Genomic DNA, 15,515 nt, shown 5'->3' with positions numbered 1-15,515 from the left:
CCCAGTATCACTAACTTTGAACTTCTGATCACAGACTTATAATAATTTTCACTGCTGAACTATCTATGTGTGTGCACACATATGCACATACACAAAAACCATTTTTGTGCTATAGGATCTACCGTGATATTGTGGGAAAGGCAAATTGAATTTCACATGTCAAACACCGACAAGCTATTAACAAATGTTGGACAAACAGGACAACAATATCATTAAATGGTATCAGTGATGTCATATGCTCAGAATAACTACAATTTGAATAAACATGTAGGAATTCAAATAAATTGAACTGCATTTAATAATTATGCAACAAAAAGATTTATGTGCGAGGTGGGCAGTAAGAAGTGTTAAAGCACACATCCCTCCTTTCTATTAACTACTGGTAAATTATAAAAGTAGAAGGTGATTATGTGTTCTCATTTCCAAGCATACTATTAAGTGGTTTTCCTTTGCTATTTAGGAGAATGTATTCCCTGAGGTATCATCTAGATGTGAAGTAGTATCTGTTGTTCTAAAACTAAACATTGATAATTTTTAAATGACTAGGATGCAAAGGAAATTAAAAAACATGATTGTAATTTTTATCATTCAAAACATCATTTTCAAAAATGCAAAAGCATAGGTGGTAAACACTTGCTTCCTTAAACTACATGTTATATTCTAATGATTATTTGCATAATTTTTTAAAGAATCAGTTATTAAAGAGCACCAGCTCTGGAGTCAGGAAGACCTGAGTTCAAATCTGTTCTCAGACACTTGACACTAACTAGCTGTGTGACCCTGGGCAAGTCACTTAACCCCAATTGCCTCACCAAAAAAAAAAATTTTTAATCAGTTATTAAACCATACATACATTTTATTGAAACACTATGCATGTGAGTAACTTTCTAAGTTATTTGGACATGTCACTTAATCAGTTTGGTTTTCAGGTTCTTCATCTGTGAATTGAAGTGATTAGATCAGGCAATGCCTAGGTTCCCTTCCACTGATAATATGCCTTGACAATTATACTACATAAAAGTGGTATGAATAGAAAAACAAGATGGGTACCTACCCGTGGGTGCCGACAAGCATGAATCTGAGTATGACGATCCATTGTTATATGGTGAAGGATATCAGGCATGTTCTTAAACATATCTAATTTGTTCACATGAACCTAAGGAAAAGAGTACAATTTGTGAAGATTAAATACCTTGAAATTATCTTATGATATGCAGTAAATAAATTTTCAGTGATTTGGGGACTAATCAGTTCTTCTATGAAGGTCTTGCTTTGCTGCCTCACAGTGGCACAGAGATGACTCTGGACCTTCAAAGGCTAAGGCAATGAAGTGGAAGTTGAGACAAGTCCCACCTACAAAGCTAAAAGGCTTTGAGTCTAGGCTTGGGGACAGACGGTAGTTCTGAGGACCAGCCCAGCTAAGCTGAGAGCATCCCAAGCTTAAGCACAGGATGACTTATCCTTTAGCCACAGCTACAGCAAAACACCATCTACTAAGGCACAAAGCAGCTGCTGATCTTCACCTATGGAGAGAGGACCCACATCACCACAATAACATACTGAAGTATAATTAATGAGCTGATTCATCTCTTCCTCTTGCTTGATGCCTTTTAACCAATTCACTGGTTCATCTGCTTAAGGATGTTTAAATGACATGAGTTTTCATAGGATTATATTTTGCAGATGAGAGGAGTAGAGAGTTTAAGTGACTTGTCTCGAGGTGATATGATTATTAAGTAGCAAAGCTGGATCAGCACCCAGGGCTGCTGCCATTAAATCCATTGTTCTGCTGCTTGTAAAATGCCAACTATAAAATGATGGGACTATAATAATCCCTACGTCACTTTCAGCTCAAAAGTTCTGACTTTATAAGCTATTAAAAATACACAGAGACAACACTCAGGAAAGTTTCATTATCATGACGTTCTGGATTACAGTATCTCCTGGATCTATTCATGGGATATTTGACCTTCATTAAATGAACAGCAGTAATAGCTTACATGAATAGTGACTTTAAGTTTTGCAAAGCAGTTCACACACAACTCATTTGATCCTCATGATAGTTTATCATTATACACCCATTTTACAGATTAAAAAATGAGTTTACTCAGATCAATCAAGTGGCATAGATCACACAGAATGGCAAAACCAGAATTAGACCCTAGACCTTACAAGTGAAAGCTGAGTGATCTTTTCATTATCTGTACTTTTAAGATAGACTATTTTGTAAATATCTTGTACATTTAAGGGGAACATACCACAGGAAAGTCAATGTGGTATAGTATAAAGAGAACCAGGGACCGTGTTAGTCACTAAGGACACAAAAACAAAAATGGAACAATCCCTGCCCTGAAGGAACTAAAATTCTACTGAGGAATGTACTTATATACAAAATGTACATATATACAAAAGGGGTACCAAAAATTCAGTATATATCTTATTTGTACATAGTTGTTTGCCTGATATCTCTCCCATTAGACTGTGAACTCCATCAGGGAAGGGATGATTTTTGCCTTTCTTTGTATTCCCAACTCTAGCACTAGATCTGACACATAATAAATGCTTAATAAATGTTTGTTGACTTGTCAAAATACAAGGTAATTTTGGCAGTCAGGAAGCTGGGAAGAATGGAAAAGGATTCATGTAGAAGCTGATCCATGCAGGAAACTAGGAATTCTAAGAGGCAGAAGGTGAGGAGGGAGTGAATTTCAGGAATCAAGGACAGTGTGTGTGTACACACACGTACACACACAAATATATATGTATATATGCAAATAAGCATTTCTGTACTAAAGGATCTACCATGATATTATGGGGAAAGCAACTTTGGTTTCACATGTCAAATACTGACAAGCCAATCAATGACAAATGTTTGGACAAGTAAGGTAGGTTCCCCTATTCTGCAATAATATCACTAAGTATTAGTGATGTCATTGCTCAGAATAACTACAATTTGGATAAACTTGTAAGAATTTAAATGAATGGAACTGCATTTAACAAATAAGTAACAAAAAGATTGTGAGGTACTTTGGAAAAATAGAGTATTTTACCGAAGTACAAAATTATTAAAGCTGTGAATATACAACTGGATCACCAATGTGGGCAACCCTATCAAAAGGTACAGTGATGTTCATAAAGACATGGAGGAGCAAGATAAATGTCAAATGTTATGAACAGTAAGGTCAGTTTGGCTAGACCAAAGAGTGCCTGAGGGGGAAGAATGTGAATTAGGCCAGAAAGATTAGTTGCAGCCTAGTGGTGAAGTGGTTGAAATGCCAAACAGAGGAGTCCATTTTTGATCTAGAGCTTTCTGAGCAGAGAAATAGTCTGGTCAGACCCATACTTTAGGAACATCACTTGGACAATCATTTGGAATATGAACTGGAAAGGAAACAGACTTAGCTGCCAAAAAGCAGTTATGGGACCTCAGTCATGTCATTTCCCTTCTTTCCATAGGTCTCAGCTACACCTATAATGTAGGGATAGTAAGACTTTATCTACTTCAAGAAGGCTCCCAAAATTTCCCAAAATCAGAGCTGGGCTTCTTTGTGAAATAATATGTTCCCTGTCACTGGGAGTATGCAGGTTGAGATTAGATGACCACCTATCAGCAGTAATTCCTACACTGAACAAGAGTTTGAAACAAATGATCTCTAAAGTCTCTTCCCATTGAAAGATCCTTAGGTTATTTTTAGCTGTAAAATCAGTGATTTACATCACCTCGATTTTCTGAATATTCTATTGAAAACTACTTTACTGGAAAAAAGTAGCTGAGAAAACAACACACACAATGACAACATGTAAATTTTAAAAAGTAACAAAAGTGCTGGAAAATTATACTTACCAACTTGGCCCTAAAGAGATAAGAGAAGGCACCTTCTACTTTATTTATAGAGATGGGGGACTATGGGTGTGGAATATTGTCTACAATATCAGATTTTTTTGATACTTTAAGTTAGTTTTGCTGACCTTTTTTTATACTTTGGAATGAGAGAGCATTCTATTGGAGGAGAAGGGATAAAATACATTGGAAAATATAGGTGATATAAAAACAAAAATGTCAATAAAAATGTATTAAAAATAAAATGGTAGCAGGCAGCTAGGTGGTGCAGTGGATAGAGCACCGGCCCTGGATTCAGGAGGACCTGAGTTCAAATCCGGCCTTGGACACTTAACACGTACTAGCTATGTGACCCTGGGCAAGTCACTTAACCCCAATTGCCTCACCAAAAATAAAATAAAATAAAATAAAATGGTAGCAATCAGTATAGCAGAAAGAAATATCCAAATATTTGTGGTATTTAAGGTTTAATATATTAGCTAATTAATAGGACAAAAATCACTCACAACCTAGTTAACAAGCAATTCAAAGGATATTATGAACCTTCCATCATTAAAATTACTTAGAATTCTAGCTGTGTCACCCTGGGCAAGTCACTTAACCCTTATTGCCCTGAAAAAAAAATTACTTAGAATTGCATGCAATCAAATTATTAGAGTTGAAAAGGATCACCTAGGAGTTATGAAAAGATCCAACCATTCTGGAGAGCAACTTGGAACTACATCCAAAGAGTTAAAGAACTGTGAATACCCTTGATCCAGAAATACCACTACTAGGTTTATATCCCAAAGACATTCCAAAAAAGAGAAAAAGACCTATCTGTACAAAAATATTTATAGCAGTTCTTTTTGTAGTGGCTAAGAATTGAAAATCAAGGGAATGTTCATCAATTGGGGAATGGCTGAATAAACTGTGGTATATAATGGTGTTGGAATATTATTGTGCTATAAGAAATGATAAACAGGATGATTTCAGAAAGACCTGGAAAGACGTGTATGAACTGATGTATAGTAAAGTGAGAAGAATCAGGAGAATGTTGTGCACCGTGACAGCAATATTGTTTGATGAAGAACTGTGTGAATGACATAACTATTCTCAGCAATACAACGATCCAAGACAATCCCAAAGGACTAATGAAGCATATTATCCACCTCCAAAGAAAGAACTGATATTGAACACAGACTGAAGCAGGCTATTTTTCACTTTCTTTCATTTTTTTCTTTTATTCCAGTTTTCTTATATAAAATGACTAATATGGCAATGTTTTACATAATTGCACATGTATAACCTATATCTGATTGCTTACTAACTCAGGGAAGGGGGGATAAAATTTGGAACTCAAAACTTTAAATAAAAGTATTTATTATTTGAAAAAATAATAATAAAAAAAGGATCACCTAGTCCCAAATCTTCATTTTAGTCATTCATTTATTCTTTCCACAAATGGTATTTTCTAACTATCCCTGGACATGGAGGCAGTATGACCCAAGTTCCAATCCAGTCTCAGACAGTTTTGAGCTATGTGACCCTGGGGAAGTTACTTATTTAGTCTCCCAGGATTGTTGTGAGGCTAAAATGAAATATTTTAAAAGTGCTTTGCACAACTTAAAGCCACTCTATAAATGCTAGTTATTATTGGGCATCATTATTTAGAAGCAGAAGACATTATGTGTACGAACAGGGACAAGTTAAGAGTCTTTGTTTTGTTTTTTGTTGTTGTTGAGGCAATTGGGGTTAAGTGACTTGCCCAAGGTCACACAGCTAGTAAGTGTTAAGTGTCTGAGGTCAGATTTGAACTCAAGTACTCCTGACTCCAGGGCCAGTTCTCTATCCATTGTGCCACCTAGCTGCCCTGAGTCTTTGTTTTCTCATCCACAAAAACAAGGGTGAGTATCAGGGAGTGGAGGGGGCAGAAAGGAGAAAGAAGGAAACAATTATTTATTAAGCACGTGCAGGGACTGTGCTAAATGTCTTACAAATAGTATTTGACCCTTACTACAAGCCTAGGAGGTAGATGCTATTATTACCCCCATTTTACAGTTGAAAAAAGTAAAGCAGAGGTTGAGGCTGGATTTCAACTCTGGTCTTCCTGACTCCAGGCCTGTCCCTCTATCTTCTGTGCTTCCTAGCTGCCCACAAAATACAAAACTGCTTTCATGCCATGGATTGTTAGGCAAAAGGGAAGATAAAAACATAAACAAATTGTGGACACTATACTCAAGAAACTACAAACTAGTAGAAGAGCTTACATTAAAATGAAAAACAAAATCACAAAACTTTTCAACTAACTAAAAGAGAATTTAGAGATGATCTAGTCTCCTTCCATTTTACAAATTAGGTTAGAAAACTAAGGCCTATAAAGAGGAATCTACTTGCTCAAGGTTGTGTAATGTTAACAAGAGACTCTCAAAAACTTCAAGATCCAGCCTATTAAAACAGTTACGTTCATTCTGCCATATTCCGACAGAAAAAATGATGACATTCCTTCATCAGGACAGAGGAAATTTCCATTTCAGAAAATCTGCCAATCCCTGCTCTAGAGATTTTTTGGATGTATTTTACTATGTGTCATCATTTTCGGGTTTCCTTTTTTTACCAACTGGTGAAATACCTGAGTTCCAAATTCTTCACTGAGGTTGGTGAATAAATATTCATATCCATAGGCCGCTTTGCAGTTCAACCACACAACATGATATGGACTCAGAGTAATCCAACTTCGTACCAATTCTAATATTCCATTTAAACACTCCATCTAGATTAGGGATTTTAAAGATATATTCAACAATTAACAGAACAACTGACCACCACCACCATTTTCCCAGAACGAAGGGGGAACACCCCTCCCCCAAAACTGATTAGTCAATGTTTGAAGATCACAGAATAGAATGTAAATGTCATTTATGATTAGATTTCTTCACTTACAAAATGTCTTTCTAAATATATACTTACTCGACTTGGAATCTGATAATATTTTGGATCGCAGAAAGTGGTATCTAAATACACACTCTGGATGTCTTTCACTCTGAAATAAAATTAAAATTTTGTGTCATCTAATATGTTTTTAGAAAACACTAGCAAAGGTAATAATCAATTACTTTACAAAGTGTTTCTCTACAGACTGAAACATGGTAGCACACCACCTCTCAGTGTCATCTTTGATTTTGTTTTTCATTGTAGGATTTTCCTTGATTTGCCTTACACAAACTACTTCCATTAATTTAACAAATTTTAAGCACCATGCAGAGTACTTTGCTAAAATATAAAGGTTAGATAAAACAGGGATTTTTGACCACCTGAAGCTTAGTTTCCTAGGAGTTTATTACATGTACATAAGTAATAGGATAGAACGGTTTTGGCTGGCATGGGAAAGGATAACTTTTCCCAAGATGCCTAAGCTCAGAGCATGAACTTTTACTGGAAGAAAATAAGAAACCAACTCCAAAATACTATTTACAGGAATAAAAAGGGATCTGAATAATGCTGTCATGTCATGGTTTGGCCATGACAATATAATAGAAATGGCAATACTAAGTTTGCTTACTGAGTACCATACCAAACTACCAAACGACTATATCATAGGGCTAAAATAACAAAATTCATCTAAAGGACCAAAAGATCAAGAATCTCAAAAGAAATAATGAAAAAAAAAGTGGAAAGGAAAGGGGACCTAACATTACCAAATCTCAAACTAAACTGCAAAGCAGAGATCATCAAACTTCCTTGGAATTGGTTTAAAAAGTGAAGTTGGTCAGTTGACTAGATTAGATACACAAAATCCAGAAGCAAACAAACAGTAACAGGGTTTAATAAACCCAAATGTCCAAACTACTGGGCATTCAAAACTCACTATTCAGCTCATTTGAATTAAAGAGGAGGGTACCCCAAAGGGCATTAGAGAAGAATGTAGTGAACATCATTCCTCAGACAATTACTAGCTGTGTGACCCTGGGAAAGCCACTTAACCTCTGTTTGCCTTTGTCTCTACAACTGTAAAGCAGGGATAACAGCTGCACCTACCTCACAGCGCTATTGTGAAGCTGAAATGAAATACTATTTGTAAAGTGCTTTGCACAGTGCCTGGCACCTAAGAGGCACTAAACAAATGATTATCTTCTTTCCTTCCACAGCTCTTCTCTCCTGCCCCCAATTACAAAGAACTTCATGAGAAAAGCTTTGTAAAGGATGTCAGAGATGCATGACTGGAACATACAGGTCAATCATGTAGCAAGAATTAGGAGTAAATGATTGATAGTCTGAACACTCCACTGATATCTGTGCATTATCAAGAGACATAGGGGAAGCTCCCCCCCCCCCCTTGCCAGTAGTGAGTAGACCCTTGTGCAGTGTAACATTCAGGTTTCACAAGTAGATTTCATCCTTTCTCCTTACATAATACTTCTTCTGCCCCTTTCAGCAAGCAAACTGTTCCCATACAAAAAGAGCGGCAGCTTACAGAAGGGAGGACATGGACAAGAGAGGCATGGGACAAAAAGGCACAGCTAGAAGAGGCACCCACAAAATAAGATCAGATCCATTGTAGTCTATGCTCCATGTCCCTGAATTTCATATACAATGCAATGTAAAACTGAATTTCTTTTCATCTTTTCTCGACAGCCTGATAAACTTTTTTTATGATGCCTTAATTTGTGATTTTTATTTCTTTCCTTGCAATCTGATGGTTTCACAGCTTTTTTTCCTAAAACCAGTTGACAAAAAGGATCATGGGATTTAGAGCTTTAAGGGACCTTAAAAACCATCAAGTCCAATCCCCTTATTTTATAAATGAGGAAACTGAAGCAGTCACACAGCTGATGTCTAAGAAGATATTTGAACCCAGATTTTCCTGACTTCTTGCAGCCTCTAAAGAAATGTTCATAGTTTGAGATCACATTATTTACTGAACCTAGAATTGTTTTTAAAGCAACTCTATCATTATTTAAAACTTTATCATTCAAATGTCTTTCCTGGAAATCCTGAAAGGGCATTTTTAAGATTTTATAAATTTTAGGAAATGTTTTCCCCCAAGTCACTCACTACCTGCTATTAACCTTTTTTTTTTTTTTTTTGGTTTTTGGTGGGGCAATGAGGGTTAAATGACTTGCCCAGGGTCATACAGCTAGTAAGTGTCAAGTGTCCAAGGCTGCATTTGAACTCAGGTCCTCCTGAATCCAGGGCCAGTGCTTTATCCACTGTGCCACCTAGCTGCCCCACTATTAACCTTTAAAGGGGAAGAACAAGAAATTATTTCTGAGACCATTCATTAAAATTAGCAGTACTGTGATTGTTACAAGTGTAAAGCCATGGAAAAAGTCAGAAATATAAGAAAAGGAAAAAGAGAGTCCCCAGAGCATTGAAGCGTTACACCCACATGAATTCTTATAGAAGAGCCCTACATTTAACAGCTGTAGTAAATTATAATACCTGCTCCCAGAGTGCAACAATTCCATTCTGGCCACTTCCCCTTTGGCTAATCTAAAGTCTCCTGTGTACAAGACTGTTCCGTTGTTCCCCTGAAACAAAAACCTACAAAAGAAACAGACTTCAACAATTTCTGTAATTCAAAAAAAAAAGCTTAATGAAGTCACTATGTCAAATAATGTAGCAAATTCACCTAATGGATATTTCAATTCCTAAAAGAAGGCAGCAATAACAGAAACTTTAATGGCTACAAAAGAGTAAATTAACATTGTATTAGTAAATAAATCACTTGCATATAGCATATAGTTCTCAAAATGTTTTTCCTCATAAGGTAATGCAAATATTACCCACATTTTAATAGCTGAGGAAACTGAGGCTCAGGAAGGCTAAGTGAAAAAATTTAAGTGACTGGCCCATGGTTACACCACTGATGTTAACAATGCCAGATTTTTAAGTGTTACCTCTGTTGTTAAAAATAATAATAGAAATGAATAATACTTAGTGCATAGTTGTCTCTCTGAGCTGAAACATTTGAAAAACTTGCATTTCAGTGAGGTACTTACTGCTTATGGGAAGAAAATTCCATATGATAAAAAAAATGCAAACATTAAGTGGAAAGATTGGTAATGAGAATTTCACTGCTATCAAAGTCCCATTATAACTAACTCAGCCAACCATTTCATCATAGGAAATAAAGGCTAAAGAAATCCCAGCAAAACAATTTAAACTTTCAGGGATATACATAATCCCTATTCTTAAGAATAAAATAAGGGTACAGAGTAAAATATGGACCCTTTCTCAGAATAATGTTTTTAAATGCATTAGAAAAATACAAAGGATTCCAAAGAAAACCAATTATACTGATAAACAGTTATCAAAATATTAGAAAACAAGTTCATGGCTCCCAAGTTAAGGATCCCTGAGATAGATGATCTCTTACATAACTGAACCTGGGCAGTGACCAGCTGGTAAAAGAGTTACAACAACCTCTTCCTTCTGAAATTTAAAACAAAGAAGAAAAACATTAGGTCCAGGTTAAACCCAAGTGTTGTTCAATGGTATATATTCCCGAATGCCTCAAGAATAGGTTCTGTCAGAATTGTTGACTGACAGACTTTTTTGCAGAGGTGGGAAGTCATGAGTGTGAAAAACTATATATATTGTCAGGCTCAGCTGATGTGCTGATGAGTTTAAATTAATTTTTTTTCCCCTATTTCTTTTTAGTCTTTATTCCAAAGGATTTTGGTTGTGAGTTGAGGGTAAGGTGAGAAATACTTAGAAATTAAGATGATGTAAAAACAAAAGACATCAATAAAACAATTTTTAAGAGTCTGAATGTCTTGATTCCATTTTCATCAATAATAAAAATGGTTGTAGAAATGCGAAAAAATTTATTTCATTTTATCAACTGTTTTGTTTCTAGTTATCTAGCACAAACTAAAATTCTATGTATAGACATGTAACATTAATATGAAACAATTTCAGCTAAATAATTATGATTTTTAAAACTTCAGATTAGATCTGTTCAACAGATAATAAGGGAAATAATGTCAAGGAAAACTTTGCTATGAAGCAAATGAGTAATCAAATGCAACCAACAAACAAGAGCGTTATCATTAATTTTAGAATAGATTATTAAAGATATTTGTTTACCTCACCAGATGCTTCATCAATTAAAGAAATCTGGGTTGGAGTTTCAATTTCTAGAGCAATCTATTGAAATAAAATGAGATGTTATTTATACACTATTTCATATTTCTTCATGGCTCTTAATCACTTTAACTCAAACACAAGTGACTTAAGAAAGAATCCCAAGTCCCAGAAAGTGAATACAAAGTATCTTTATCTATGTCATGTTCAGGAAAACATATTATATAAAAAAGGTTAAAAGTGAAGTTGACTACATTGTAGTTAAAATGGACATATGCATTAAAAAGACAGAACTAGGTTAAGTTTCTAGACCCACAATGCATACACTGAGCTATCATCATAATGGCTACATATTGCAAAGGTAGGCATTTGTTTTTGCCTTATACATCCTGTGCAAAGCAAGCCCTATACAAACCCCTCAATACAATTTTCACAAACAAATGTGAAGTAAGATATCACTATAATTATCTTTAATATAGCTTGACAAGGTCAAAATTTTTCAAAAGCAAAAGAGGGTTGCATTTTTTACAAAGGCTATCTTCATTAGGAATAAAGATAAAATTACATGTGCTTTCAAAATTCACATGCATGGAACTGGAAATACAAGGTGAAAAAGCAAGAAGGCCTAGCAAAGTCCTTCACAATATTCCCAACCTCCTTCTGGTCTATGGCCCCAGGAAAGTCCCAAAACTAATTTGGACTTCAAGGGTAGGGTTCCTGAAAGGCTACAATATACTCAAGAGCTCACAAGCTATTGACTACACAATGTAGTCACTTTACCAATATATATCAGTATAGTATATCTCTGGTAAACCTTGGCTCTAATCTTGGACCATAAAAACAACAGCCATATAAACTGTACTTTTTTGTGTTAAAAAGCCAATGTGTGGACTAATCTTCATTAAATCTGACTCCTTGGTTGCCTAAGGGCTGACCTGATTAAGCAGCCATCTGATCTGAACTATCAGTGGTAGGACTTTCAGGCTCTCGATAGAAATGCTAGAAAGTTCCAGTATCTCAGAAGTTGGAAAGAGGGAAGAAGGGGAGACACACTTGAGATTTTAGTAACTGTAAATCTTGATTTCTGCTTTGCACACTGCTAATCTTCTATATTTCAACCTAAGTAAGCTCAGCTGATTCTAGTGCCCAGTACCTAGCACCAGCAGTGCCAGGGACCTATTAGGTACTTGAGATATTTGTTCACTGAATGACTGATTCTGGGGAAAGTTTAAGTGTTTTCAGAATTCATTTTAGGTCCTAACCCTTGTGTTGCTACCACTAGTAGCCTTTGCTAATCACATGCGATGGGAGTCCAGTAAAATCATGGAATCTCCCTGTATTTCAGTTCTTTCATAAGTAGGATGAAAATAGTGAAAGTAGCTCACTGCATGACCTAATAGTGATTGGTATCAAGTTAAATTCACAAAGGAGCCACATATAAGTCCACCTAGTTGAATTATTTACTCCACATCACTTTATCTTGTTCAAGTAATAGCATGAGAGAATTTGCCATATAACTAACTGAAATCTAGGTACTATGTATTATTTCTGTGGCATTTCGATGATCTGCCAGCCTAGTAATCCAGTAAAAAAAAAAAAATTAGTCTGGCAGAGTGGAGCCTACTGTCAGAGTGAGATTTATAATGTTCTTGTTAATTGATATGATGTGTGTAATGATTGTACTAACTACTTGGATTTCTTAGAGTTACCATATTTTCTAGGAGACTCTGACAACAAAGCTGAAGTGATCAAGCAGTTCCCCTGACTTGTAACCACCAAGTGAACCGAGCCAGGTGCCTTGATCCTGTTCCCACTGTGCTACTGGGGTTCGGTACTCTGCTAAGACCCAACAACCTTAACAACCTGCAGACTGAGCACACAAGACTGGTCAATCCTGTATTGTGATTGTTGTACTTGGAGATTGCCTACACAAAACCCAAGAATTCCAGACTTTGTGGTTTTCAGGCTTAAAGGCCCAATTCCTGCCATGACTGAGCAAGCCCCTCTTCTCAGGAAGGAGGACTATTTTCTTCACTTAGAAATTAAATCATTGCTTCTTTGATTCCTGACTCACCAGTCTTGGGCCTATTCTGTGCGGCTTTGGCCATACATAGGTTAGAGCCCCATTCTGTCTGGATGACATTACCAATGAGCTAAGTTTTTAAAAGGTCATATACAAATAGATGAAAGTAATGACACACAATCAGTGGAATGACACAGACCTATAAGAACAACTTCAGGAACGCTAAGCAAGACCCAGAATGGGGGCAGCTAGGTGGCGCAGTGGATAGAGCACCGGCCCTGGAGTCAGGAGGACCTGAGTTCAAATCCGGCCTCAGACACTTAACACTTACTAGCTGTGTGACCCTGGACAAGTCACTTAACCCCAATTACCTCACTAAAATTTAAAAAAAATATTGAAAAAAAAAAAGATCAAATGATGCCAGACTAATTTCTTCTTTTTTTCCTGGATTACTAGACTGACAGATCAGGAAAATTCCACAGAAACAGTATATGGCACCTAGAGTTCAGTTACACATATGGCAGATTCTCTCATGCTTACATGATAAGCATGAAGAACAAGATAAAATTATGTGGAAGAAACAACATTCAATTAGATAGATTCCTAGGTGGCTAAACAAGAAGACCCAAAGAGTGCTGATGAACAGATCGATGACCAACTGAAGAGAGAACTCTGATAAAATGACATAAGGCTCTAGTCTTAGCCTTGGTCAGATCACTATGTTTGCCAATGACTTGGATCAAACCCTAGATGACATGAAGTATAGTTTTTCCATGGTTTTCACTGTTTGTTTGGTTTTTTTAACTCCAAAATTTATTCCCAGTTTATGCAGAAAATAAAATCTCATTTGAAAAAGTAGAATTCTGGGGCAGCTAGGTGGCGCAGTAGATAGAACTCCGGCCCTGGATTCAGGAGGACCAGAGTTCAAATCCAGCCTCAGACACTTGACAACTTACTAGCTGTGTGACCCTGGGCAAGTCACTTAACCCCAATTGCCTTACCACCAAAAAAAACAAAAAAAGTATCATTCTTTTTTTTTTTTTTTTTTTAGGCAATGGGGGTTAAGTGACTTGCCCAGGGTCACACAGCTAGTAAGTGTCAAGTGTCTGAGGCCAGATTTGAACTCAGGTACTCCTGAATCCAGGGCCGGTGCTTTAACCACTGCGCCATCTAGCTGCCCCTCATTCTTTTTAATAAAAATATAAACTTACAATTCGTTTCTCCCAAAAGCTGTATTTGGGACTAGTTAACAATAGTTCCTTGGTGACAGGGGAACAATATAAGTGAACCTTTAAGCTGCAAAGGAATAGAAAGAAGGATTAGTTCCTATTGCTATCATGCCATTAACTTAGTTCAAAGAAGGACAAGGCTGTTGAATCATAGAATGTCAGAACTGGAAGGGACCTTAGAGATCATCTCATCCAAGGCTTTCGACAAAATGCTTTTAAGATTTTCCAGATCAGATCTTATGTTCCTTTAAATGGACAGAGAACTTGATAAATACAGAACTAAAAAAAAAACTATTAAATCACTGTAATTCCCATTGAAAAAAATATTATCTGACAAGTGAATTTAAGCCTGTTCCATTCCAAACTTTCCTTTCCCCTATGTCTAGTCAGAGGATAGGATGCTGAGGGCAAATAAAACCTTAAGGGATTTGATTCTAGAAATGGCAGAAAACTATTTCAGGCATAAGCAACCCATATACTCTAAATAAAACTGAACTGGGGGGTGGGGTGGAATCTCTCTTCAACATCCTGATTTTCATTGTTTTACATTTTCCCCTGCTACCTTTTATAACACCCCAAACCTAAGTTCCCAGTTGCCAGATTAATAGACTTTTTCTTATTCTTTATTGAAATCAATTACCTGCATTCCAATCTTCTTTTCAAGGATGGGGCCCTCAGTCCTTTCATATGGTCTAAACAAAAAACCACGACAAACATAAGTGAGCCAAGATCCATTAGAAATGTTTATTAAGTAAATTTAGATAGGAAATACATATGTATGTGAGAGAGTACATTAGTTGTTTTTTTGGGGGGGGGGGCGGGGCGGTTCCTGGTCAGTTTGTCCAAACCTGTGATTCCATTATCAATGTAGGGAATTCCCTGATGTGGCATCTTGTAAACAATGTGGGTCAGCAATTTTGTCTGTAACTAAGGAATTATTGCCTGGAATACTGAGAGGCTAAGTGACTCACTCACATAGACACACAACATATATAAATAAAATCTATCAGATTCAGAATTTGAATCTAGGTCTCTCTCTAGTCAAGCAGCATTTATTAAGCACTAGGAACAGACTGGAAGGTAAAAATAGCCCTTGCCCTTAAAGTAAATAAATACATTTGAGATGGAGAAGAAATGGAATATAACCTTAGAGGAGAAGGCTCTAGAATCTAGGGGAACAGAGAAAGCTAGCCTTCGGAAGGTAGTATTTCTGCTGAGTCTTGATAAAAGCCAAGGATTCTCAAAGGTGGAGGTAAGGAAACAGGGCGCTTGAGGCAGAGGGGTCACCCAGTGCAGAGGGATGGGATACCAGAGTGTCAGGTCTGAGGAATGACAAGCCAGTATGGCTGGATCA

The 15,515-nt window shown here is 36.5% G+C and overlaps 1 protein-coding gene across 6 annotated transcripts in view; it reads right to left on the bottom strand.

Moving 5' to 3' along the window:
* Positions 1-15,515, bottom strand: part of DCLRE1C (DNA cross-link repair 1C) — a 36,112-nt gene that overhangs the window by 19,232 nt on the left and 1,365 nt on the right. For 2 of the 6 annotated variants that reach the window (XM_043967423.1, XM_043967425.1), the window contains exons 2-9: positions 14,802-14,853; positions 14,144-14,228; positions 10,913-10,972; positions 10,200-10,255; positions 9,263-9,364; positions 6,791-6,863; positions 6,453-6,593; positions 1,055-1,156 (exon numbers count right to left, since the gene is read on the bottom strand). In XM_043967423.1, coding sequence (XP_043823358.1) covers positions 1,055-1,156; positions 6,453-6,593; positions 6,791-6,863; positions 9,263-9,364; positions 10,200-10,255; positions 10,913-10,972; positions 14,144-14,228; positions 14,802-14,853 — 671 coding nt within the window. Of the gene's footprint in view, positions 1-1,054; positions 1,157-6,452; positions 6,594-6,790; positions 6,864-9,262; positions 9,365-10,199; positions 10,256-10,912; positions 10,973-14,143; positions 14,233-14,801; positions 14,854-15,515 lie in introns of those variants that run through there. The other 4 variants (XM_043967424.1, XM_043967426.1, XM_043967427.1 and 1 more) reach the window with 4 other exon arrangements.

Source organism: Dromiciops gliroides, chromosome 5 (genome assembly GCF_019393635.1).
Source record: "Dromiciops gliroides isolate mDroGli1 chromosome 5, mDroGli1.pri, whole genome shotgun sequence".
NCBI lineage: Eukaryota > Metazoa > Chordata > Mammalia > Microbiotheria > Microbiotheriidae > Dromiciops > Dromiciops gliroides.
The sequence above is the reverse complement of the archived record's forward strand: the minus strand, read 5'-3'. Positions and strand labels throughout refer to the sequence as shown.